Source organism: Penicillium taxi (genome assembly GCF_028828555.1).
Source record: "Penicillium taxi strain IBT 34144 chromosome Unknown utg000004l_segment0_segment0, whole genome shotgun sequence".
NCBI lineage: Eukaryota > Fungi > Ascomycota > Eurotiomycetes > Eurotiales > Aspergillaceae > Penicillium > Penicillium taxi.
Genome location: NW_026643206.1, coordinates 6,473,725 through 6,499,088, shown reverse-complemented (window position 1 = coordinate 6,499,088; position 25,364 = coordinate 6,473,725). Strand labels below are relative to the sequence as shown.

Genomic DNA, 25,364 nt, shown 5'->3' with positions numbered 1-25,364 from the left:
GAGCATGAGATGATGTTTGTTGGGTATATGGAAGCGGTAGAAATTCATAAAAATCATGATTGACAGACTGATCGCATCTATCTTGAGGCTTGCTGCCACGTTTGTAAAATGCGCTGCTCGACATAAGCCCACGGCCACGCGTTTTGTCGCTCGGTTCTCCTCAAGAGATCAAATAACAAGTTTTGGGCGGCAGGATCATCTATCCATGCTTTACCTACGAGGAAAAGAAAGTCAGCTTGGGGTAAAATAACCAGATATGGAGAACAGACAGGCACACAGGGCATGACACGCCATGATTCGCAATGAAGGCTCATCGTCTGCAGAAAGGGCGATGCCGAAAAGATAGTTGAGATTTTCGGTGATTTGTTCCTATGAAGAATGAGCAAAGAGCCGTTATATTAGCTGGAAGTATATGGTCAAATCGCACCTTCAGATTTATGCGCTGCTCTAGCGAGACCCCATTGTCGTAAACCTCACTCTCCCGAATCAACATCAGAGCTTTGGCTAGACAGACATGCTGTATGGCCGTAGCTGAGAATGAATTAGCCAACTCTCTCCGCGAGAAAAATGAAGAAAAGCCTTACAGAAATACAAACTCGTATACCAAACAACAGGAAAGGGCTTTCCCCTCCCAGGCTCAGGCGGAGACACATGAAGCGGCGTAAACGAGTCCGGACGACCTACCTCCCATTCCTGAATCCGCTGTCTCAGCATATTTTCCCCAGCAATCCCTAAATTACCTCCATAATTTCTCCCAGAGACATTATAGCAAAAGTCGACCGTCTCGGCAAGGAGCCAGATGGCCCTGTTGACCCAGTCGCCGTCGCTTAGAACCGGCTTCGTGAACCACCATTGCCGAAGGCGGTCATCAAACGGTGCGAATGGCAGCCGAAGACATTTCTGATAGGTGAGTGCAAATTGAATATCTTGGATCACAAAGACCCAGAACGAGGCCGTTGCGAGACCACCGGAGATCGCGCAGTCGACATGAGAACTGATATACACCGAACCGGCTAGCAGATGGCGTTGTGGGTCGTTGGAGGGTGTGTGGGCTGATTATGGATAGGGGTTAGTTACTGCTGTTTATCGAGGTCACGGAGGTAAATTTACATGAGATTTGCTCAAAAAAGCGGAGCATGACGGTTGAACTGAGTAAAACGTCCATACCAATATGGAATTCCGGGTTGTCCAGCACAGGGAGCATAATAGAGACACAGCGCTCATGGTAGCTATCTGCGACGTGAGAAGGGATAGAGTTTGTCGTTCTAGATAGGTGGTATGCGGCGACGGCTATACATGCGTAGAGAAGAAGGGGCGATTGACTGGCCCGCCTGGCTACATCTATGGAAAAATGCCGTTCGGGGTCGCCGGCGTCGAGCTGCCTAGTTAACGGATTGAACATAGCTGTAATATGGTCTTACTCACCCAATCAGCTATATATCGCTGGAAATGTCTTAACAGATAGGCTTCATTCATGTTGGCAAGTCTTGGAAGACCGACGGGGATGGCAAAAGGTGAAGGTCCAGAGACAGAACAGGGCGCAATATGTGTATAAGAGGATTGAATAGGGACATTTCTTCTACTGCTTCCTTCCTTGGTGGAGGAAATTGTGGATCGGGCTTCTGATGAAGAGCGAGAGACTGATTTTCCGGTGATAGGGACAACGTGATACTCGGATGCTGTGAGGTCGGTCTCGTCTTTGAACAAATCTGTGGCAGGTTAGAAGATTCAAGATATCAAAAATTTGAAAGTAACCTACATTCAGAAGAGCTCAAGACCCAGACCTGATCATCCGGAAACGTCAAGTCACTTTCGCCGTACTTAGGGGGCCCTTCTCGTCGCAAGGATGGGTTCTGGCCATGTCGAAAGGAGACCTCTTCCGATTTGGCTGGTGGTGGTACACATTCGCGGCCTGATCGCAGACAGCGTAGACATTTTTCTCCTGTTTTATCACCTTGATCTAGCAGTTAGATTATGAAAATGGCCATTATTCCTCCCCTCCAGGGCTCCACAAAGCATACATCTTAGATGGCGCAGACGACATGTGAGGCTAAGAGTTCTTAGTAGGTAAGACCAATATCAAAAGGAATAAATACTCACCATCCCCTCATCACGCGACGACAAAGGCAGGCACTGACAGCAAAGAAAGCCAGATAAAATTCTTAGCCATTTAGGTCCGAGGGCACTAAATAAATAGGCTGGTTTTAATATCAAGGCGGAGAAAGCGGAGCCATTAGAGGTATTTTCATAAAATCAGCCAGTAAACGCAGATCAAGCTCTTTTTTCTCCTTCTTTTTTCGCCGCGCGGCCAATGTGACTAAGGAAGCTAACTCTGGCTGAAGATTTGGCTCAGGATGAAGCTAGAATCGGGAACTTGAAGATTTGATGAAGCTCAGACACTCAGTATCGGGCAACATGCCAACCCAAATTTCCCCACTGCCCCAGTTTGGCAAGTTTCTGGCAGGATCTGGTTGGACGAACAAACGCCCCAGATTCGTAATTAACTTCGGGTTTCTTCTGCTCTCTGCTCTGAACTTCATTCCACCGATTAGAGTCGAATCTTCTGGTGACCGGCTCCGGGAAAGCTTGAATGGCATGAAGTATGGTTATAGCAGCCTTGGAAAACCATGAGTCCTCGAGATGCAAGACTCTCGGAGATATATGCAAGTATGTATGAGCCCGAGAATCACTAGCGTGTTACAAGGAATCCTACAGGATCCCATAGCCCACGTGGTTTATACGGAGTACCATTTACTCCGTGGCGGTGACCATGAAGGTGCTGGCAAAACTTAGATGATGAATATAAAATAATCATTGATCATTGGATCAGATCATGTTGACTTGTGAAAGGCAGTGGGGCTTGAAGTAGGCATAGTAACTCTGGACCCTGTCGATCGTTTAATTGCCGATGTGTCAACTCCGTTTGCGGAGTGCTCCGGAGTCCGGAGTCCGTGAGTCCTGACGTCGGTAAACTTATAGTTTGGATCTTAAATACATAAACTACAAAGATGATTAAATATAGTAGATGATAAAAAGTTAATTGGATTGAATGATTATAGTTAAAGATTATATAAGATATAAAGATGGAGATCTTGAGATAAAGATAACCCGTGCGGGGGAGGTCAGATGACTGCTACATCGTAAATCAACTCGATTTCCTGTTTTCTCTCCTTCTCTTCAACATACAACACAAGAATCAATGTCGCTCAATCGTGTCTCCTTCTTGGAAGGATGGGAGCGTAGTCCAGGAGCTTTCCAAAGAGGAAGGCCTGACCAGTCAGATACTGAATCTGAATTTCAAGACCTGCCGGAGTCCTCGCTCTCCTCTTCCTTTCCCTCTACTTATAGTAGACTTAATTTCAATCCTTATGCGGGACCTGGATGGAATCAGAGGACGGATGATCGGGATGATAGGACCCCACTATTGGGATCATTTGGGTTATCTCCAACGAGGGGCCGATCTCAAGTGGACACTGAGCGGGGTCCATCGCCCTCCCTTCCATCCCATTCGGCTACACCAATCCCTGTGTCTGTGCCCAAGGAAGAATCTGGGGTACCAGACACCCTAGGCGCGTTTGAAGTGAGCCGCGCAAAGCGTATTGGTATGCTGAATTGCCCCAATTGGCAATACTGCCCTGTTTAAGCTTTTACTGACTAATTATAGCTCAGGTGAGTCTCGCAGTCGTCTACTGCTTCCTGGCTGCGGGCGTGGTCTTTGGCTTTGCGGCCTTGAAACCAGTTTTGATCCGCGAGAATGTATATCGCAACCTCTGCACCCGCCAGGAGCTAGAGACCGATGTAGCTGTCTGTGACGGACAGGAGATCCGTCTCAATCTCATGTTCACAATCGCTGCCGTGGTAACTAATGTTTCCGCTCTACCGGTGGGAACCATTTTGGATTCATATGGTCCTCGAGTGAGCGGTATTATTGGTAGCTTCTTTTTGGCTCTCGGCGCAATCCTATTCGGAACCGCTAGCAGGCTGCCCTTTGATGGATATATCCCCGGATATCTTTTACTCTCACTCGGTGGACCATTCATCTTCATCTCGTCATTCCAGCTATCGAACACATTCCCGGCTCGGTCGGGGCTGATTCTTTCAATGCTAACTGGTGCATTCGATGCTTCAAGCGCGCTGTTCTTAATCTTCCGCCTGTTGAGCGAAAGCAGCGATGGAGCTTTTTCCGTGGAGAAATTCTTCATGATTTACCTCCTGGTACCTGTATTCATCATCACAGTGCAGCTGACAGTGATGCCGTCTACCTCCTATAAAACGGCTAGTGAATTGGTCCAGCATGCAGAAACACAGGTGATTGAAGAAATAAATGATCGCGTAGATGACTCGATCAATGACCGCAATGAGGGAGAGCGACAGCGCAATTATAGACGCATTCACCGACAGAGCGTCGTACATCAGATTCAGGACCTCTTAGACGACGAAACTCTTTCTGTCGGTGCTGTCGATGAGTCTGTATTCGACGGTAACATTCCGGACCATCCAAATGGAGATAGTCTGCAAACACCACCCTTAGCCGCACCAGCAAGTACCCATATCAGTGGCATCTGGGGCGTTCTCCATGGCTATAGTGCCCTCTCCCAACTCCGTACGCCCTGGTTCATCCTCATAACCCTCTTCACTGTACTAATGATGCTACGCATCAACTACTTCGTGGCCTCAATTCGCAAACAATACACCTACCTTCTCTCCCCCACAAAGGCACGCGACATTAACACCATTTTTGACATCCTCCTCCCAGCTGGAGGTATTGTGTCTATCCCGTTCATTGGCACATTTTTGGATAGTTTCAAGACCCGGACTGTGCTGGCCATTCTCGTTGGTACTGCTTCTGTCATCGGTATTCTAGGTTGTATCCCGCACAGCATGGGCGCGGGCTATGCGAATATTGCACTTTTCGTTCTTTACCGGCCGTTCTATTATACCGCCGTCTCCGACTACGCAGCTAAGGTGTTCGGCTTCCAGACCTTTGGCAAGGTATATGGTCTTATTATCTGTCTTGCAGGCGTTGGAAACTTCGCACAGGCGGGACTTGATGCGTTGACCCTAAAAGCGTTTGAAGGAAATCCGGTGCCGGTAAATGTTGCTTTAACGTTGCTGGTAGGGCTTGTAGGAAGTGTATTGGTTGGATTTGTGAGTTATCAGACTTCCGTCCTACAGAAGGAAGGGCTGGAGGCATTCACTGCTGAGGCGAATGAGCGGGAGTCATTGCTTGCTGTCCCTCGCGAAGTTGTTTCAGAACGCATATATGGAAGCTGATTCACGTGGGAGGATATGAGCATATGTATTATTGGATATTCTGGTGGTTTGGCCAAAATTCAAAATTGGAAATAGGAAGGGGTTTGGTGAGGATCTTGTCACTGGGGCTATCCATTTGATCTATGGATGTCTCGATAGCTACTATATTTCAAGGTTCAAGGTTGTTTTATGTATTGAATATGCCGGATGGGAATTATATAATTCAAATGTCAACATGTGGTGATATTGATATGGCAATGTAGTTTTCTGACAAAGATGTCCAAGCGAGCGAGTCTGCCCATGTGCGAAAGTGAATAGGAAAGTGAATTTTGAAAAATCATAAATATCCGCTACAAAATGAGGTTATATCGAGGTTTGTATGATATGCTACGCGCTTCATAATTACCACGTGTTCCTTTTCGTACCTCATCAATGCGAGCTTTATGACCCGTCTGCTTTGGCGTCTACTTCTGTGGACGCCGGTTCTGGAAATAATATCACACCTTTAACTTAATTAGGAGCACAGTCCTCATGGAATAAAAAGACATGGAGTGTTCATGCAATACAAAGTACCTAGGTATCAAAAATATCAGAGGATAATAGAAGGTAAGAAGACCGCGGAAGTAGCGCCATTTGTTCTATTGTATATCTGGATCAGGAGATATGTCAAAAATGTATTAAATGGTACCAATGTACCAAAAATCCGATATATCTAGTGAAATGGAGATATCTAGTGAAGTGGAGAGAAAAAGATTGATGTATCTGAGGTAAAAGTGCATATTGAATAATGCTCGAGCAGGTGATTGAAGAACATTTACTTGGTTCCAACCTTGCAAGACGTTATAATACCAAGTCAAGATAGAATTTCAGGTCCAGCTGAAAAGCCTCATGTCCTCCTCGAGGTCATTCAATAGAAATGGCTTCAAGCCAAAGTACTTCGGCAGGCTCATCACAGGCAATATCCCACCAAAGCATCATCTCTACAGTTCTCTTGACCTGTAGCCACGAGGAGAGACCACTCCTTTGAGCGGTGTTGAAAAGCGCAGAGGCGAAGAAGGCACGTTGTTTTGCATCGGATGAGGCGATACCGCCTAGACACAGGATCCAGATCAGAGGGGTGAGGGTTGTGGAGGAAGACCATAGGTCGGAGGAATCTGGCTGGCAAAGGACTTTGTAAAGTTGTTGGGCTAGGATGTGGAGAGGATTGTTTTGTGCGGGGATGGGAAAGACCACGCTGACGCCGAATATAAGCATTGCAAGACGGCAGGCTTCGTATGTGGTTCTCTGGGATAAGAGTTGGAAATAGATGTCCTTTGCGGGTGGTAAGCGGAGAATGTGGTATTGAGTGAAGTTTCTTTGATCAGCTAGTAGGGTGGCATCGTATGAATCGGTGAATGTACGTTTGGCGATTTCGATATATGCTTGGGCACCCTGTAAGGCCCTTGCCATCTGGGAAGTGATTCCGACATCGATATCGACTAGACGACCGAACCCTTGTTTGAAGTCGGATAGGCTGAAGCCAAGCATTTCGTGAAGTGATATGCCGATTCGCAGCTCGTCAATGGGTCGGAAGTCAAAGACAGGGCTCACGCAGTAGCAGCTTGTTGTCATAATATCCGAGAAGCTGATGGTCGCAGGCAGACCTCTCGCCTTGACTGCATCTAAGCCGCCTCGCATTCTCACCAGCTGTACCAGGCCTTGGATATGGATCATGTTCGGTGGTAGACATCCATAAACATCGAGCCACTGTAGGCGTTGAAGGGGTGGATTGAAGGGTGTCTTCTTCAGCTGTGACTGGATTCTCTCCGGTGCTTGATGATGTGCCATGCAGATAACACTCAGCAGTACAGCGTCAGAGAGAGCTCGATTAGGGTCATGAAGTGCGTCGCTTATCCGCTGGATTGCCTCCATCTCGCATAGTTCCAACATACGTTCCTGTCTTTGGGTGAAACTGGTATGTGTACTCCAGCCATTGAGCCATTGGACTCGCTGATGACATAGCGAGCCAAACATAAACGCCATGTACAAAGCAGGATCTGACATGGCCATTGGGAAAAAGGTCTTTCCAGCTTCTTTCACGCGGCTCGGGAGAAGACCGGGCCAGAGAACGTTTAAGCCTTGCATCGGTATTAGCTTTGGATTAAAAGGGGGAAAGCAGGGAAACGAACAGTAACTCTGACAGGTATCGACAATATCAGATGGAAAGTCGGTTGGAGCCGTGTTAAATGGATCCAATTTGCCGAAGATCTGCATTTCGATTTTAGGATCTTCATGCTGCCATGCGACCAAGGCTGTCAAGTTCGGGGAACCCTCGCTCGCGGCATCACTGCTACACTCGCTATCGTTGATCTTGGAAGGAGGGAAGCTCGAGCGAGGCCATTCACCTCTCCTAGTACCAAAGATGGGCAATTCTCTCCCCCTTCCCCTCTCTCTACCTCGACCGTTTTCTTTTGCTCGTCCTCTCCTAACATCAGTACCATGAGGAGAAGTCGAAGTGGAAGGAATAGCAGAAAAATCAGAAGTAGCCTCACTTAATGAGGATATAGAAGGGATAGAATCAGTATTTGTAGTCGAAATTGCGGACTCGGCGCGGTCTTTGGTATGATTGGAGATCCATCTTCCAACGTGAGCACGAACTAATCGCTTGGCCTTGAGTCGCTCAGTCTCAGAAGCAGGTCGGGCGTTAACAAAGTGGATGCCATCTCTAGCTCTAGCAGTCTTTTCAGATGCCATCCCCGCCAAAAGGGATTTTGCGAATCGGCATACCTTTAGACTGTAGGGTTGAAGCGAGATGGAAGGTGGAGATGCGGAGTTAAGTTTGGAGATCCGCGTGACTAACCTGACATCTACATCTACTCCGTCTACTCTTGTAGATCTATACTCGTACTTTTAACAAAGAAAGCGCATCAATTTGATCTATCATATATTCATTGCTCTTAGTTCTATCAGGTATCCATGGATATCTAATTCAAAAGTGGAGACATATTGACAACTGCAACATCGCAACCTTGGAACCTTGGAACGTTCGCAAATTAGAGGAAAAGGAGCTAGCACGATCTACTATAAATTCAAAGGTCATCGGTCTTTAACCTCTTTCAGATTGGGGTACTTGTAGGATCCGTTTGAGCCTTTGAGACTTTGCGCCTTATAAGATACGCTTGCAGCTTTTTACTGCATTACTACCAGATGGAAACACGATTGCTCCGAGTATTGCGCCGAGACCTAAGTATGTAGATTAAGTTATATTATTCGTACGAAATACTCAGTTCTCATTCACTAGAACTTGAAGTGATCAATATTCAATATCCAAAAGGGTATATTTGCAACTCTCCCCAGTCTTCGGGTCGCTGTAATCATCCAGCGCTTTCTCCACTACTGCCATGTAGCCAAGAACCTGCTCTTCCTGCCACCGACGACCAACAATCTGCACCGCAGTAGGAAGCCCTTGCATCAGAGTAGCGTCATAATGCTTCCACGCACCACGAGAAATCGCATTGTCGCAACCAAGCTGCTTCAAAACCGATCGGTAAGGACCGACTAGAGAATCGCGCGTAGCATCGACGTGACCGACTGGCATCACTCCCGCACTGTAATCTAGCAAATTCCAGAAGAATGTGTAGCCGCACGAAGACACAGCGTCGTGCATCGCCTTGTGCGGGAGAGCCGGGGTAGCGTTGGCGGGACAGAGGATAAAATCAAACTGTTGGGGCTCGGCGTTCCACCACTTGTGCCATGTTGCTCGGAAGGCTTCACGCTGCGCCACCAAGGGCCACGTTTGCGCGGCGGTCTTGGGGCCAAAGTCGCGGATGCAAGTGGCTAGGACATGGTCCCGCTTGATGTAGCGGACGTAAAGATAGTAGAGCCAGCGAACGGGTCGGGGTAGGCGAGCGAGACGAGTCATCTGGTCAGCACCAGGATCGGAGGGCTCGAAGCTGTGAAGGGGAACATTGATATGGTGGCAGCCATCGGTATTAAGAAGGAGCGAGGCCAGGTTGAGGCCGGTGAGATAGCCAGCATCAGTGGGAGGATGGATCGGGGTGACTGTGTGGCCGGCCTCGGTCAGGGCGCTGACGGTGGTAGAAAGAGCCCGTTCAATGGCTGGGGTTGGCGGAACGATGCCGTCGTTAGCCAGAAGACCAATACGAAGAGGCTTGCTCTGTGCCTCGGTCTCCAATTCAGCCCGCCAAGAGATGGGGTGGACTGTATTGTCATATTTCCACGGTTGCATCCCAATTATCGCTTTGGTGAAGTAGGTCAGATCATTCAGAGTACGAGCCATGGGACTGAAAACACTCGGAATTCCCTCTTGACCAGGCATGCTAGTGCTCACACCGGCCTTGGGCCAGCGACTCGTGCTACAACGGAGCGAATAGATCCCGCTCCAGGCGGCAGGCACACGTACCGATCCAGCGACGTCAGATCCAATGCCAATACGGCCACCCTGAGCCAGCAGGGCACCTTCACCACCTGTTGAACCACCAGGTGAGTAGCCAGGGACGTGGGGGTTGAGACATGGACCCCAGAGTCCACTAGCGGACTCGAATGAGAGCAGGGTGGTAGGCAGAGCAGTCTTGGCATATGGAACGGCTCCTATCAAAAATATCAGTCAGGAAGTTCTATTTTGAATTAGCCGCAAAGTTCCGTTCCTATACATACCGGCATCCTTTAATAGCTGGATCATAGGCCCATCCTCTGCATGTGGCTTGTTTGCCAAGGTCGAATAGCCCAGAGTAGAATCAAACCCTTTGACATTGACTGTATCCTTGACAGAAACAGGAATACCAGCTAAAGGGCCCTTGAGATTCACCTCAGATTTAAGCCATTTCTCTGCTTCTGGAATCAATAGCTCCGTGATACAGTTTGTACGCTCCTGAGCCCTGATAGCTACCTTGCCATAGGCGAGGAGAATGTCCAGCGGGTTGGTAAGTGAGCTTTGAACGTCATGCACCAGCTTCTCAATTGGTTGATCAATCAGAAACTTGTCCCCTGTATCGAAGGGTTTGTAGTATGTCAAGGGTAGACCAGAGAATCGAGCAGCTCGCTCAGCCTGCTTCTGCTGGCTATTGAGTGTCAAAGAAAGAAAGAACTCGACAAAGAAAGAGATCAACCTACCGAGCTTGCCTGTAGGTAAAATAGTCGAAAGGAGGTAACATTTTGGGTATGGATAGAACTAGAAAGCAGCGCGAAAGGGCGTTTTATCCGTTCTTTGCGGGGAAGTGGAGACTGATAAGAGCTCGGTTGGAGCGGGCTAAGTCCGCTTATGCAGAGATACATAGTATGATAGATAGTAGAGAATGGACTGATAGATAAGGATAGAATTAATCTAGATCTATTGGTCCTTCCGTTGAAGATAAGAATGATCTATGTCAGTGCATGTTAAGATTGTATTTTCACTATATAGGCTATCTATCTACTATCTCCATTCCATCAAGCCCGCCCTGGAGGCGCGGTGGGTATATCTCCAGTTTTCGATCGGTAAAGTCGACCGATCCAACATATGAAACAAGAAAAGACCGAGCAGTCTTCAAGGCTCAATGCTCTGCAGCCAGTTGTGCTTGCTGAGCCACCATACGATACCGCCACCAGTGACGAGAAGAACGATGGTAAAGAAGATGATGAATCCCCAGATCAGGGACCTTCTACTCTTTCTACGCTCACGTTCTAGCCATGATTGTGGTTTTCTGCGGGTCATTAGCCTTCGGTCTGTAGTATTGGGTCATGGAAACATACTTTTCACTGGTGGGACTCTCTAGGCCGCCAGCTCCATGTTTTGCATTTTCGGATAAGTGAACGGCTGTCGAGAAGCGTTTCCAAAAGTAGGGATCACGAACAAGGGCCATATTGTGGGGATGAAAGAGGATGTGGCTTTGTGTGATGGACGGTTGGACACGTTTCGAAGGTTGATGAGGAAGAGGGTGCAGTTGTATGTGATTAAGATGGATGATCTGATGAATCGGATAATCTTGAGACTGAGATTAAGGTTGAGTCTGGCAGTGATAGCGACAGCGATAGTCTGGAATCAATGACGATGGAGAGGGAAGGAAGGGGAAGCAAGAGCACTTATTTCCCCAGTGAATGAAGGCTTGAGACTAGATGCCACAGACTGGAATTCACTGCCATAACTGGTGGTATCTGTCCTACCATCAAATATTAGATAGCAATATTCTACAAATAGGCTGCCATGGAGACAGCACATCCAATCCAACGCTTCCAATCTCGATATTGGAATGATGTTGTCAAGCATGGCATGCCGATCTACAACGCCGTAGAATGAAGGGGTGTGCCTGGGCCACGAGAATGCACATTGATTCATGAAAGCCTTAAGAGGAAAGAGTCAAGTTTGACCATCTTCCCGTATTAGCTTAGGCGTAGATCGATCATGACCCTGTCCTGCTGACAGTGATCAACTGTACGGAGTAGAGTGACTCATGAGAGTGAGATGTGACTAAATACAGGCTGTCAGTGTCAGATGAGGGTGAGACTAGTATGGTGGCAATGTGAGCATTTCTCCATAAGTAGAGGACCAACCGGACAGAGATCAGTGGAAAGAGAAAACCCCATTTTAACTAATAACCGTGGATCTCGTGGATCTCATCCTTATCGTTTATCTCCCCGCAGTGGGTCATGTGTGCCTGACCGCCTCGTCGCACGCCTGAGATCAGTCAAATCCTGTTCTTGGTCCCATCTGATCCTTCCCTTTTGTTCTATGTTTCACTTCATCCTCTTCACCCAGATCTAGATCCACAAGAAGTCCCATTACCAGTGCCATGTCCTCGGCAAGCCACTGGGGGACGTTGATCAACCCGGATAAGAGCCCGGCTCCTCTATTGGAACAGCTATGTCTGGGCGTCGCGAAAGTGATGGTTAGTTTGGAGAGCCGTGACAAATACACCAATCTTGAGTCCTCTTAACTGAAAATAATATACAGCCGTCTTTCGATGATGATGGTACTACCGATCTCACGCCTGAACGACTCGCTGCATTCTATCGCGTTGTTGGCGGGAACTATGACCCGCTATTTCTCGACACGAAGCTTTCAGCGCTATCATTCATCTACCAGTCGCTAGGATGCTTCCATAGCATTCAGCCATCGAAGAACCCTTATGAGCCTCCATCCATCCCTTCGCTCCTCCCAAATGGTTTTGTGCGATGGCAGACAATACAATTGTTGCTGGATCCGGACGAACACGCTCGGCTTCTCCACAACGCAGTGACCAAGTGGGACATCGCCGGGCCAGATGGGGAAGTACTCCCCAAGGAGATTCCCCGGGACGCCTTCCCATCGGAACCTGACCCAGAAATGGTGAAATGGCATGAGAGCGTCTGTAAGAGACTCGAGGACGACTATGTGAAGAGAAACAGCAATCGCACTACGCCTCCAGATTTCAACGCATATCATTACCATTTCAGTGGAAAAGACCCACTACCAGACGAGGACGAATATCTACCTCACCCTTCATCTCGCTCGGCATCGCGCCACCACAAACACTATGACTCAGACCGGTCCAGTCGACGTCGGAATCAGCGCCGACCGAGTGCCGATTATCCCACCTACACCTCTCGCAAGCCAGATCCAGCCTACTTTCTACGCCCCGATGGTGGGCGATCGGGATATACGTCACCACGGGTGAGATCACCATCACCTCGACCAGATTGTGTCCGAAGTTCAAGAGGGCGAGCTGGGAAATATTACGGCCATCCACTCAGCCACGGAAGGAATGAGGAACCGGTAGATGATGTCTCCGATATCTTACCTTTCGATGAATTTCCCGGACCTAAACATCGCTCTCGAAAAACTTTGTCACCAGGATCTCATGCTCGTGCCCGCCGACACTCTCATGATGCCTATACTCGCAAACCCGTGCGGGAACTTTCGCCCCGACGAAGTCAACGAGCCTATAGTCGCTCCCCAAAAAAAAGCCAACCATATGATGAAGTTTACGAAATAAAACACAAGGCTCACCGTGATGGGCACCCACGATCACGACCACCACCCGACCTCGAATTTCGTGATTTTGGCTTCGACGGCCATCATGTTCCTACGGCTCCCGAACCACCCATATATGCTAAAGCTTCACGACCTGTTCAACGTCATCGCCATAATATAGATCCATACCTCGAGGATAGACGCCGAGAGAGTTACGGTGGTAGTTCCGCGGGAAGTCGACCTGGAAGTGGGAGCAGTGGCTCTGATCGACCGCGATCTTTCAGTAATGCAGGGCCCCATCCACGAAGCTCTCGCTGGACGAGTCCACAACGGAGCTCCACTACAAATCGATACATCCCTACTGTCGCAGAAGATATTGCATATGTGGCTCCCCGGTCACGAAGGACGCGTTACGAGTGATCATTTTTTCCTCTCTCATATCCCTCCTTCACCTCTTGCTCCTCTTTTACCTTTACCCAGCCCATCAACCTATTCATCCCCCATTATAAATTACTCTGTGCCATTCTGACAATCATTTTTATCTGGGCTCCTGGGCGGCTTTTTGTTCTCGTCTCGTTCGCGCCTCCTCATATCATGACTGATGACCACACCAGCTACGAATTCTCAATAAAATTTGTTCATATCTTCTATGCACCTGTACTAAGTCACGTAGCTAACATTGAAATAGAGTTAGACCTTCGTCAAACTTCAGCTCGCCAAATCCAGCTTGTATGTATCGTGAGATAATAAGCTACAGGGAAGAGAGAAATCTGGTTCAATTCTATAGCATTGCAGACAGATATAGAGAGAGAAGAGATCGAGTTCAGCTCGATGGGACTAAGGGAGTGCTCTGCCCGAGATAAAGAATCCCATATTCACAACAGTATGCTAGGATGACATGGCCGAAATGCTTGGTTTTGGAAAAGTGTCACGGGAGCCTGGTGACTACCTGGGCAGTTGATTTTTTGTCGTCGATCTTGTCTATCCACAATATTCACACACATCCTCGGTCTGGTGTCATCTGTTTGGTTCAAATGTCGAGAAGACGTATAGCATCCCCACACCCACGACTGTATAGTCGATTCTGATGAACTTCAATATCGACTGGTTTTATCGCAAAGCTCCTAGTATGGAACTGACAGATCTGCAAGTTTAGAAAAGGGTGAATAGGAATCTATACGGGCATAAGTGGGAAGAGAAATCGGCATGTTGAATTCGTGTGCAAGCCACCCCTTCCATCTTGGCCTCCACGAGTATCAAATTGATGACGGATTTCTCGGGTCTTTGTTCCTATCACCGTTCCACTGGCTAAAATCACATTCTCCATGTGCCTCAGTGGACTTGATATTTAGGTCAAACAGACAAAATCTTAGGGCTGTCTAAATCTGGGGATTCATCGGCCATTTCCCGTTCGGTGGTCAGGGACACACGACTGGAAAGCTGTAAAGCGAGCGGTGGCATATGCTGGGCAGACAAGCTCCAACTGAAAACTTTCCCAATGAGTGATTCAAAATCTGGTATAGGAATAATCAAATGTTGATTCGATTCTAGATCAAGTCTCCTTCAACGGAAAGTAGCGGAATGCGACCAGCCTGATCAACCCATCAGATTCATTACCATCAGCCTTGGTATACTCCCGGAATTTCTCAAAGCTAGATTTCAGTAAAACATGCTGACTTGGAGCATTCCGTGAATCTGTTACGGCGGTAATTTGCTCTTGAACACCGCTTCTCACTGTGGATTTGTGGACGGTGATCTCCTGCTCCGACCGAGGTAACCCGCTCCAAAAGCGTAGCCAGGCACTCAAAAACTCAGTCGCGAGCCCATGGCCCCAGACCTCCTTCCGTAGCATATAGCCCAGTTCAGGCCATCCGTGGGAGCCGACGTAGAGGTGGCAACCACCTATGCCGATAAACTCACCCGTCTCTTTCCAGCAGATGGCGCAGTTTGCCGTGGTTGCATCATTGGGCGGGAGAAAGAATTCCAATTTGCCTTTTGTGTCTTCGATGTTTTTATCGATATGACCGGTTGATGTCCATACCATAACTTCCTCTTGAGTTCGCAAGGTGTACAGTGCCTCTAGGTCAGTTGTCTCTAAGGCTCGGAGAAGTAATCGGCTAGTAGTTATTGCTGGTCGTGCACTATTCGGGGGGATTGGAATCGTCGGCAGAAGAGTCCGTATGGTGATGAACTCTGAAGGCATGGTTATTTCGTTTGTTTGATGTTCGGTGTTAGTTGTAGATGGCTTGATAGAACAGATAAGCGATTAGAGGTCCACTCTAAGTCAACGACTTGCCGACAACATCTCAAATTCCCAATGTGGCAGTGGGTGATGATGAGAAAACTGTGAGTAATAGTCGGAAATATTGTCGACCAATAACTCAATTGAAATGAGAATACTCTGTCACTCGTGAAACTCGCCCGAAGATACGCCGGTATCAACATTAACCGCCATCGGCCGATTACACCTGGTAAACTCCGAATGACATGGTACCAGTCTACTGAGGTCAAATGGGGAAGGACGAGAAATATGCTCATGACTACTGATGATGTGGTCCCCTTCACTGCAGGTCAAGGCATTGTTGAGTGTAACCGCAAACTTCGCACTCAACCTCGTCTTCAGCGAGTCATCATTGTTGAACAGTGGTTAATCAGATTTTGGTAGTTGATCAGAATAAGAATTCCACATCGTAAATATGAAAACACTTGGTTATCTGCTGATCGATCCGGCCACACTTTGGTGTTTGTCAACAGGTGGTTTACACTTGCCATGTGAAAGGGTAAACTATCTCGATACGGAGCCGCGAATCCACAAGGGATATATGCGAACCTCACATTTTGGCTAACTAAGTGAAACCAAACCAAACACAGCACCAATAGAAGTCCATTATTTGCCATGATCCTTGTCCATGGTCTTCTTGCTCGAGAGAAATGTCAATAGATGTGAATGTGAAAGTAATGCGATGTGAAGGTGATAGCAATGCGATTCAAATATATGGTCTCAAATCCTAGTGGCAATTGAGTTGATAGTAGTGATAGCAAGGTTTTTTGAGGTGATTTGAATGTAACATCAATGGACTAGTGATGAGTTGGAAATGAAAATTTTCATGGTATCGCATGACTAGGTCTGTTTTTGTCAAACTGACTTGACCTGTGGTTGGATTTCAGCTTCCTTCAACCCATATTAAAAGTAACCAGACGAAAAGTAAGAAATTCAGACACGAGCCAAATGGCATTTCATGTTTGGAATTTGATCATTCGTCTATCCGGTACTCCGGTAAACTTGGAAGTAAAGATCGAACGTTGAAATTCAATCCGGGTCCAGATCTAGCACTTGTTTCAATTTTTCCGCATTTCAAATGAACCTTGGTCATATTGTGATGAGATTCCTGAAAGTCTCCTGAAGATTTTCTCGTTGAATATTGCGATTCATCATGTCATCGACAAAGTGAGAATTGGTTTCGTGTTAGTCTTCTTTTCCAAATTCATTTAGCGGCGTCTCTATTTTAAGACCTTGAGAATACATCGAGACTCCTGCCTAGAAGCACATGAAAAATTTTGAATGTCACGAAGGATGGATGAAGGAAGAATATGAAGTCCGGAATCTCCGGGCATGAGATTATACACTGACTCTGAAGACAGTGAATAGGGGAGAGAGTGAATAGGAAGTGAACCTTGCACATCAAGTAAAAGATGAAAGTAAATGAAGAGTGAATATTCTATCACTTTTCGTGCCGGAAATAGGAAAGTGACTTTTTGTATGTACTTTGATGCCCTCTCCAAGATTCAGTTTCTAGGACCATCTAACTAGATAGGCAATACCTAGTAACTCTACGGCTTATTGAGCTCTATTATTCTTACAAATTCACTCTTAAATATTCAAGCTGACCTCTAATTGTATTGATACTACGGCTTTTATACTCTTTAGACATGGCTGACTCTGGCACCTTCTGGTTGAATGTGTAATCTCTAGGCATAGCCTCAGAGGGAGGCGTAGTACATTACCTAAGTAGTGCAGGTGCAGTAGTGCAGCTCTAGGTTACAAATGAGTTGGAATGTTCTAAGGTGATAGCCTAGGTAAAAACTAGTCCCATTTGTGTCTATTTCAGGGCACCAAGTGTAATGGATGATGTCTGATTATACTAAAAAATATCCACAACATTTGGAACTTCTTCTCTACGTTGAACATTCACAGATCATCATTACACCACTTACATACTTAAGTACTTGGGTACTTGCTTATCTGATTCGACACATGACTGCTTAACAGCTCTAGTCTAGTGCTGAGCACTAAATACCGGCATGAGTCTAACTCCAATCTAGCCCATTTGAACCCTGAAGACCAGAACCTCTACAAGTGAGTGACATAGGGCCCCTTTATGTGAATTAATGCTTGTACTCTGTGGATCTAAACCATTGAATAATAGTCAACTTGACCAAGGTAAGTCATTGGTAATCACCACCTGAGCAGTGACTGGCATTCAGCTATGAAACATAAGGATTAGGTCTGTGACATGCTACCGGGGTCTGCTTCATGAATATCCCGACCTGTGGAGACTCAATTTCTCCACTTGAACGGATTCAAGGACACAAGAACCTTATTTAATCTAATTGGACTTCAGCACAGACAACCGGCCGAAGGACGCGGATTATTGCCCTATTCATCACTACAAGCAGAAGTGCTCAGACCTGGATCCGCATCGGGCTACGAAATACGTAATGTGATTTTATCCCTCGTGGCAATCTTAAACGGCGAGAAATTCAATTCGTGGTGGATGTATTGAAAAAGGGGGGCCATCAGACCCACGATCCTCCCGAATTTTCGGATATCGGCCGTATCCCGGATCCGAGTACAACACTCAGCCTATACAGAACAAGGAGTACATATGTAATCTGGAGGGCTAAGAAACTCATAACATGTGGACTGTTCCAAGGCTTTTGAAACTGGAATGTTCACGAAAATCCATCTCCCGAGGTCTACTTAGTACTGAATATCGAGTAAACACTTGAATATTGATTTCCTTCTTTACAATGAATTCTCAGCCTTCCGACAAGCATATGCTTCCTAACAATGAGCCTTCTGTTGGCTCTCATGCATCCGATGCAGCAGTAATTGCATTTACACTGAAACCGCTGGATAGGCAGCGATTCGCCCTAGAAGTAAATGCACAGACCTATCGTTACGGGACGATCCCACGTTGACAATGCTGGAATAGGACGCTGATCGTATGTCCGAAGTCAGTCATGAGCGCCTTTGCACATATTTGAAAGATGTATGCCAGACAATTTCAATTCTGACTGAGGGACATCCTGAGCTTGCCTCACATGTCGAAAATTCAATCCAGTCCTGTCATTGTTTGGAAACGATTATTTCCCAGTCATTATGTGAGAATGACCGCTTAAGACAGAAGAACAGAGAGCTTGAATTTATGCTTCATCAAGAAAGAACCAAGATCAGAAATCTACAGGCGCGCTGTGTGGATCAACAGACTACGCTCGCCGGCGTCGACAAAGTATTCCCAGTACTACAAGAAGAAATACGTGATTTACTCAATCGATGGAAACATATTGGATGTCGGGACTGATCGGCCTTGAGATAACAACATATGCCAAGCTTTTGCCGAGCTGGGCGGAACCAATCATCCTGAATTTTTAAGGAGTATGGAGTACTTTGTGATGTACATAGGAGTATTCGCGCACACTGTCACGTTGGTGGCGCGAATATTTGAATCCCTGGCCTAGACAAAAGGTGCGTTGTCTAGCTGGTTTTAGCCTCTCTAGTCCATTTGAACAAAGCTGTTAACCTGATTAGCTACCGGGCGTACTTCAATAGCGTAAGGTCATACACTAGTGCATTTGACATGTGATTATAGATCGGCATTCTCACGCGACGCACTAGATCAAAGCTGCAGTATTTTGAGCGTAGATCCAGGGCTGCTACTAGGTACTTAGGTACCTGAACAAAGATAAGTAAAAAATAGGACTTCAGAAGTGGAAAATGAAGTACAGAGTATGATATTCGTTAATCTAGAAAACTTCAAATATATTGCCATCTATAGTGTAAAGGACGATAACGCAGCAACCGTGGAATAATGCAATGAAAATAGAAGAAAAAGGAAATGCGGAATATATCCTCAGGTGGCTTGAAGATGACCATTATGATTGACGTGCGAAGTCTCTCAGCTTGAGATGTTCCGTGATAGATCGTAGTTCACTCATCCGGCTCTCTTCATTCTCCTTCAACAGACGTAGATGGTCCACCTTGAGCTGCTTGAACTCCTCATCTAGTTGATGATGCCATGGATACAAGACACCAACTTGAAAGCAAAGTGCTGTGCAAGCGACGACAAAGTTGGTCATGGAGATACGGCGTGTAATAGGCATTTTGACTAAGACTATATTTAGTTCAGGCGACATACCTGATTTGATTTAGGTGTCATACCTGTTATTGATATAACTCAACACCTGATACTCCAAAGCGCGAAATATTTGATGGTAGAGAAAGAGTGCTCCAGAGATGACCAGGAGGTTGCGAAGTTGCGATATTAAGTGTATAGATTGATAAGGACTCGGTATGATAGCGACGGCCTCGGAGAAGAAATCTTGGAAATGACAAGGAACAAGTCGCTAAAGACAAGAATGGAATGAAGTAAAACTTAATGCTCCTGGATTTGAATTCGAGCTGAAGAACAACTGTTTCTAATAGCTTATTATAGCATAACTAGAAACATTCGTGACTTGACGACGTGATCGTTCGGATCCGAGAAATACTTCTGATTCGCTCATATTCAAATACGGAAATACTTCGGAATCCGTACCTTTAACAAAGCCGTCAATAGAAATGAACTCCACTGCGGGATTCGATACTTACTATCCACTTCCTTGCACCTTGAGTGGTTGGATCGCACCGCCAAGTATGTATTGAAATGAAACTTCCGATGAACGCTTTTCTCCAAGTGGGTGCGCCCCGCTCAGTTTAAATGATCGCCCTGGAATTTGCTCTTTAACATGGAAGTTGCGCCGGTAAAACCAACCGAAGGAGTATCTCTCGGCCGTATACAAGATAACAAGGGGATTACTAGCTTCAAATGTTTCCGAGTTTCAGAAATTTCCAAATACTTAATTCGAGTGAATCGGATCCTTAGATCCTCAGAAATGATTTACTGTCGTCATCGTCTCGCTCAGAGGTTGCGCCTCCCCAGTTTACTCAGAGCTCATTCCCCTAGATTTCCCTTCAATCTCGACATCGCCACTTTTCCCTCTTGTAGAAAAATGGCTACAGTCTTTTCAAATCCTCCAAGTAACATGACCCGTACAGATCATATTACTACAGGTCTTATACCCAGTCTCCAGAAACCAGTGAGACAAGTTCTCTGGATCGGCTGCTGCGATAGTAGCTTCAGGGAGACTACTATTCACAATCTCCTCCCGGAAGAGATCTTGGAGCACCGGAATCTTGGTAACATGATTATTGAAGGCGATCTATCATGCGAAACTGCGGTCAAGCATGCAATCGTCGATCTTCAGGTTCGTTACTTTTCCAATGAAACCAAAGATGCCCAAATTGACTCCCCTCGCAGGTGAAGCACATTGTTATTTGTGGCCATTACGGATGCGGTATCGTGAAAGCAGCATCAAGAGAGGGTCTACAAGGCCCTTGGTCAAGGTAAATATCCCCTATTCAAAATCACACTAGACAAAGACTGATGAGAATTAGTAAACTGGATTCGCTCTATACTAAGCACCAGGGATCTATCGATCAACTTCCGGCTGGTGATCGAGATCGCTCTTTTGTTGAATTGAATATTCTTCAACAAGTCTCTTCGTTACAGGAAATTCCAGAAGTGGCCGACGCAATCCGACAAGGAAATGTTCGTGTCCATGGAATCGTCTATGACCCGGTAAATGGGAAAGGCCTTTCGGTGGCAGATGCTGGATATGACCACTAGAGTAATGTTTCTATACTCTGTTGTTGCGGGCAACAATACTACTACGGCTACGATTAGCCCCCCTATTGGGATGACTTTATTAATCGACATCTCAGTTCTTTTTTTCAATTTAGACCGGTCCATTCTCTTCTGTCATTTCAAGATCATTTCAAGTACATATTCATCTTGCTTCTACGGACGGAGGTCACTTGTACAATGGAATGTACGTCACTCTCGGGCTCTCAAGATCAAGCAGGAATGGGGCCGAGGCTGTAAATCTTCATCACATCTTGAAGCATTTTCTCAAAATCAATTTTGAGATCTTGAAGCACGCCATCCTTGAGGTCGAAGACCAAGCCATGAACGATCGGGAATTGATTGTCACGGTAACTCTGTTGAACAGCAGCAGTCTTGATAACATTTCTGCATGACTCAACCACATTGAGTTCCACCAGTCGGTTATATCTCGCGGTCTCATCGGGGATTTGGTCGAGCTCCTTCTCGTGTAGACGGTATACATCGCGGATATTTCGGAGCCAAGGGTTGAGAACTCCCAAGTCAGCAGGGGTCAACGCAGCCTTGACACCTCCACAATTGTAGTGGCCGCAAACGATGATGTGCTTGACGTGCAAGTGGCGCACGGCATAGTTGATGACTGAAATGACATTGAGGTCGGTGTTGGGAACGAGATTGGCGATATTGCGGTGGACAAAGACCTCGCCAGCCTCAAGACCCATGATCTCGTTTGCGGGGACACGGCTATCACTGCAACCGATGTATCTATTTATAGTGAGCGGAGGATTCGGCAGGACGGCATCGTTCGTATTCAAACTTAGGCATCTTCACGATCGAGGGCCTAAAGCCGTATATGGACTAGATTAGTCAATAGCTTACAGGTATTCGGGCTCTTGTCCAGCTGCAAGCTTATCGAAGAACTCGGGATCGGAATCCCTCTTGGAGGCCACCCATTCTTGATTATTCTGGAAAATAGTCTTGAGCGACTGCTTCAGGTATGGACCAGGCATTTTGATGATTTGATAGGAGTATAATTGAAGGTTGAAAGCCAAGTGCGAAAGCCGATGATTGATAGAAGGTTCGGAAGAACAGAGATCCGGTTTAACGGAACTTTGGAAATGTGTGAGCGTTTGTAAATACTGGAAATTTATACACTTATTTCGAGGCTTAACTAGAATAGGTTTAGCTGGTATTTTATTATTCCCGATTCAGCCCCGGTCAACCATGGAACACGTCGGATCTTGTTTTCGGCTCCCAATCATTACACAGCTCATACAGTGTGAGCAGCCTGAACAGCTTCTCGGCAATTGAATGCAGTATTTTGATATGACATATAGATCCTCACGGTTAATTTCACATCACATTTTCTTTCAAAATTATCGTCCTCCGATCGATCAGATTGATACTCGAGTCCGCTAAAATAAAGGCACCAACCATGCCTGCAGACCGAACATGCATCCCTCGGTTATCAAGGATACGTATAGATATACTCGTAGGTCAATTGAGGGTGTATGATAGATCTAAAACTTTCGGGTTGGCCTGAGTGACTTTCTCCATGATAGATTTAATTTAGAATGAACTTTGGAAAAGAGGTTTGGATAGAAGTGATTGAGCTGTTTCATCGAGAGGATTTGTCATAGAAGGCTGATACTTCTCGTTGGCCCCAGGCAAAGAGCTCTAAGATGGTTGCTGCATCTTCAACCTCGGCATCTATACCTGAGCTCGGGTCTACACGATCATCCACGCTCGCGTCCTCGAGAGTCTAGCAATATCCCGAAGCGGAGATACATCTAACGTCTGGATAGAGCACAGTCTATAAGTTTGATTCGGAATGTGTTCTGTCGTGTGATAGTCCTGCAAATCTTGAATATATGCTGTAGGATGGCGTTCAAGTATCGGCCGCGATGCAAATTCCGGTGAGCTTGAATTAATCGAGAACATTCAAGTCCTCCGCATTTGCAAGCTCTTGCTCATCATTCCATTTTTTATCACTAATTCCTTTCGAAGTTTTACCAACAAGCCTCCCTCTGTATATGGTAGCTATGGCTGAAGAGCATGACTTCAATTAACAGGCCAAATTGAAGACGTTACCATTTTGTGAAAATTGGAGTGCATCATGATCAATACGTACGAGTCCGAGATGTCGCTTATGGGTTGGCCTGCTTTTTTCCACCTTGGAAGACTTGAAAAGCAGATTTTTTTTAACCAACACACGAGCATCGATAGACAGCTGCAAACTATAATCACGAACTGCCCAGGTGGCTTCTAGACCTTCCAATAAAACTTAATTGATAGGATATCGCCTGTATGATCTTGTAACTGAAAGCATCACGTTCTAGGAAAACTATAAGCAAACCGAATGAGCTAATTGAAAGCTCAATACCTAGGATCCATGACCATATTTCACCCAGAAGAGTGGTCAGGTGTAGCAATATTACACTGATGTATGATACGTGGTCCATAGGACTCAGAGAGCTTTGTCTATAAAGATTATATCAGCTTTAATGAATTCAGAAAGATTGTTCCAATAAAAAATTCACAACGTTCTGCCATAATAAACGATTGTACCAAAGAATCACGTCGTGTTCCTGATGCGGTGCATAGATGTTTTCCGGAGCCAGTGCCTGGCTAATAAGTCTTAGTAGCTTGTCATAAAGACTCAGCATATTGCCAGAGAATATCGATTTGTACCTATGCATGAAGTCGCGAACTTCCATCAGGTCTGTCACAACTTTTTCTTCTTCATCCAGTGAGCTTCCAAGGTACAGCTTGAATGCACCCTAGCCATGGACCTGGAAGCTTTTCTCCGTCACTGGATTCGCTCAACCCATCGGATGAATGCAGATTTTATCAGTAGTTCAAGGACACAGCTTGTCGAAAAGCATCTCTAGCCCTTCTATCTCCAGAAAATGACCTAGTCGAAGAATTAGAGCAGTCAGCATCCACTGGAATGCATGTGGTGCATACTCAATGCGACTACAGGTGACTATTTCACGCAACTCTGGGTCTAGAAGCTGTAGAGCCCGTGGTCTGGCGACCATTGCTGTTGAACCTGGTGCCATACTCATCGTACGACCTGTCCCGTCACACCAGTCTACTGTCACATTGGGGCCTTTGGAGTGTGGACTGTGAGTAGACGTCCAATACGAGGTGGTGGAATTCTGTACAGTGCACCGTCAAAAACGCCACTGGTAGAAACTACTGACGCCCTTCTCACGCTCTGCAGCTGGGGTATGCAGTGGCAAATGAGGTTTGACATGATCAATTTCCATCATCTTGAAGCCGGGTGAATAATCGAAATAGTTATCTGGAACTTTTCCACGGCCCAGAATTTGATCTTGTGGCTGCTCATTGATTACTGATCGATTTGTCAAGTCATCGAGTGTCAATCCCTCTTATTTTAGTAGAACAGGCTGAAGCCATGAGCGAAGCCACGTATGTTTTCATCGGGATCAAAACTTGAAATAAATGCCAGATAGGAAGAAAATTACAAGTTCCAAGTCTCGCCACGAAGTCAACCAATATTGTTGCTGAGTTGTCAGCATTGCTGGCTGCTACTTGAATACAAATATCCTGTTACAAGTGAAGACTCTCGAGTATCAAATAAAAGTCAGCAGAGGTGAAATTATCTAGGTTAATTCCATACACCTCCGCTACAAAGTCTGCAGCGCTATCTTAAAAATCGACATGAAAGACCACATAGGTAGACGCTCTTACATGGAAGATATAGATTCAGCAGTATAGCAATCTAATAATGATATGCTGTACTCAAACAGTGAGTTATGAAGCTTTGCAACTCATCCCATCACTAGACCGATCGCATCCCTCCGGACAGGGATAGCTCGGATCAAACTGCCACAGGAAATAAGGATCTGTCTCATTAACCAATACGTTGCCCATCAACCGTGTCGAGGTTGATAGATCGAAAGAAGCTTCAAAGATATCTACAGATGGGATTCGGATCTGCCCCCAGCCCTTCTGAATCAAACGGTCAATTGAAGTACCATAGATGTATTCACGAAATCCAGACCAGCGAATACCAGCAGCACACTTTGAATATGTAAGTATCGATCAATGACGGGGGAATGCCAAGATTTTTACCATAGGACAGCTCTCGGCGTTAGTATAGAGCGATAAGTAGGTAAAAGCATCCTCAGCTTCAGATACACTTAGTCGATATTTGCCCTCTGGATCGGTGAATATAGCGGTACAATTCTTGATCGCAGCCATTTCCCCTACAA

General features: G+C 46.2%; 11 protein-coding genes across 11 annotated transcripts; 3 read left to right on the top strand and 8 right to left on the bottom strand.

Moving 5' to 3' along the window:
* Positions 1 to 77: 77 nt before the first annotated feature.
* On the bottom strand, positions 78 to 2,111 carry N7495_007323 (Zn(II)2Cys6 transcription factor domain-containing protein; the record flags this gene model as incomplete). The annotated part of the gene is made up of 9 exons (XM_057209974.1): positions 78 to 214; positions 270 to 369; positions 428 to 531; positions 585 to 1,052; positions 1,111 to 1,378; positions 1,426 to 1,709; positions 1,760 to 1,954; positions 2,022 to 2,050; positions 2,101 to 2,111. The coding sequence occupies 9 exons, from the start codon at positions 2,109 to 2,111 to the stop codon at positions 78 to 80; spliced, it is 1,596 nt and encodes a 531-aa protein (XP_057063748.1).
* A 1,088-nt stretch (positions 2,112 to 3,199) lies between these two features.
* Positions 3,200 to 5,274, top strand: N7495_007322 (putative MFS transporter Fmp42; the record flags this gene model as incomplete). Its single annotated transcript, XM_057209973.1, has 2 exons — positions 3,200 to 3,602; positions 3,665 to 5,274. The coding sequence occupies 2 exons, from the start codon at positions 3,200 to 3,202 to the stop codon at positions 5,272 to 5,274; spliced, it is 2,013 nt and encodes a 670-aa protein (XP_057063747.1).
* An 882-nt stretch (positions 5,275 to 6,156) lies between these two features.
* On the bottom strand, positions 6,157 to 7,986 carry N7495_007321 (uncharacterized protein; the record flags this gene model as incomplete). Its single annotated transcript, XM_057209972.1, has 1 exon — positions 6,157 to 7,986. The coding sequence occupies one exon, from the start codon at positions 7,984 to 7,986 to the stop codon at positions 6,157 to 6,159; it is 1,830 nt and encodes a 609-aa protein (XP_057063746.1).
* Positions 7,987 to 8,545: 559 nt separating this feature from the next.
* Positions 8,546 to 10,406, bottom strand: N7495_007320 (putative acetamidase; the record flags this gene model as incomplete). The annotated part of the gene is made up of 3 exons (XM_057209971.1): positions 8,546 to 9,843; positions 9,910 to 10,313; positions 10,366 to 10,406. The coding sequence occupies 3 exons, from the start codon at positions 10,404 to 10,406 to the stop codon at positions 8,546 to 8,548; spliced, it is 1,743 nt and encodes a 580-aa protein (XP_057063745.1).
* A 371-nt stretch (positions 10,407 to 10,777) lies between these two features.
* On the bottom strand, positions 10,778 to 11,093 carry N7495_007319 (uncharacterized protein; the record flags this gene model as incomplete). The annotated part of the gene is made up of 2 exons (XM_057209970.1): positions 10,778 to 10,949; positions 10,984 to 11,093. The coding sequence occupies 2 exons, from the start codon at positions 11,091 to 11,093 to the stop codon at positions 10,778 to 10,780; spliced, it is 282 nt and encodes a 93-aa protein (XP_057063744.1).
* A 927-nt stretch (positions 11,094 to 12,020) lies between these two features.
* Positions 12,021 to 13,600, top strand: N7495_007318 (uncharacterized protein; the record flags this gene model as incomplete). Its single annotated transcript, XM_057209969.1, has 2 exons — positions 12,021 to 12,116; positions 12,182 to 13,600. 2 exons carry the CDS (start codon positions 12,021 to 12,023, stop codon positions 13,598 to 13,600), a joined length of 1,515 nt encoding a protein of 504 aa, XP_057063743.1.
* Positions 13,601 to 14,732: 1,132 nt separating this feature from the next.
* On the bottom strand, positions 14,733 to 15,383 carry N7495_007317 (GNAT family N-acetyltransferase; the record flags this gene model as incomplete). Its single annotated transcript, XM_057209968.1, has 1 exon — positions 14,733 to 15,383. One exon carries the CDS (start codon positions 15,381 to 15,383, stop codon positions 14,733 to 14,735), a length of 651 nt encoding a protein of 216 aa, XP_057063742.1.
* A 3,953-nt stretch (positions 15,384 to 19,336) lies between these two features.
* N7495_007316 (uncharacterized protein) lies at positions 19,337 to 19,564 on the bottom strand (the record flags this gene model as incomplete). The annotated part of the gene is made up of 1 exon (XM_057209967.1): positions 19,337 to 19,564. One exon carries the CDS (start codon positions 19,562 to 19,564, stop codon positions 19,337 to 19,339), a length of 228 nt encoding a protein of 75 aa, XP_057063741.1.
* An 888-nt stretch (positions 19,565 to 20,452) lies between these two features.
* N7495_007315 (putative carbonate dehydratase) lies at positions 20,453 to 21,129 on the top strand (the record flags this gene model as incomplete). The annotated part of the gene is made up of 3 exons (XM_057209966.1): positions 20,453 to 20,707; positions 20,761 to 20,846; positions 20,898 to 21,129. The coding sequence occupies 3 exons, from the start codon at positions 20,453 to 20,455 to the stop codon at positions 21,127 to 21,129; spliced, it is 573 nt and encodes a 190-aa protein (XP_057063740.1).
* A 227-nt stretch (positions 21,130 to 21,356) lies between these two features.
* Positions 21,357 to 22,133, bottom strand: N7495_007314 (carbonic anhydrase; the record flags this gene model as incomplete). The annotated part of the gene is made up of 2 exons (XM_057209965.1): positions 21,357 to 21,939; positions 22,003 to 22,133. 2 exons carry the CDS (start codon positions 22,131 to 22,133, stop codon positions 21,357 to 21,359), a joined length of 714 nt encoding a protein of 237 aa, XP_057063739.1.
* A 2,770-nt stretch (positions 22,134 to 24,903) lies between these two features.
* On the bottom strand, positions 24,904 to 25,353 carry N7495_007313 (uncharacterized protein; the record flags this gene model as incomplete). Its single annotated transcript, XM_057209964.1, has 2 exons — positions 24,904 to 25,173; positions 25,225 to 25,353. The coding sequence occupies 2 exons, from the start codon at positions 25,351 to 25,353 to the stop codon at positions 24,904 to 24,906; spliced, it is 399 nt and encodes a 132-aa protein (XP_057063738.1).
* Between the last annotated feature and the right edge of the window lie 11 nt (positions 25,354 to 25,364).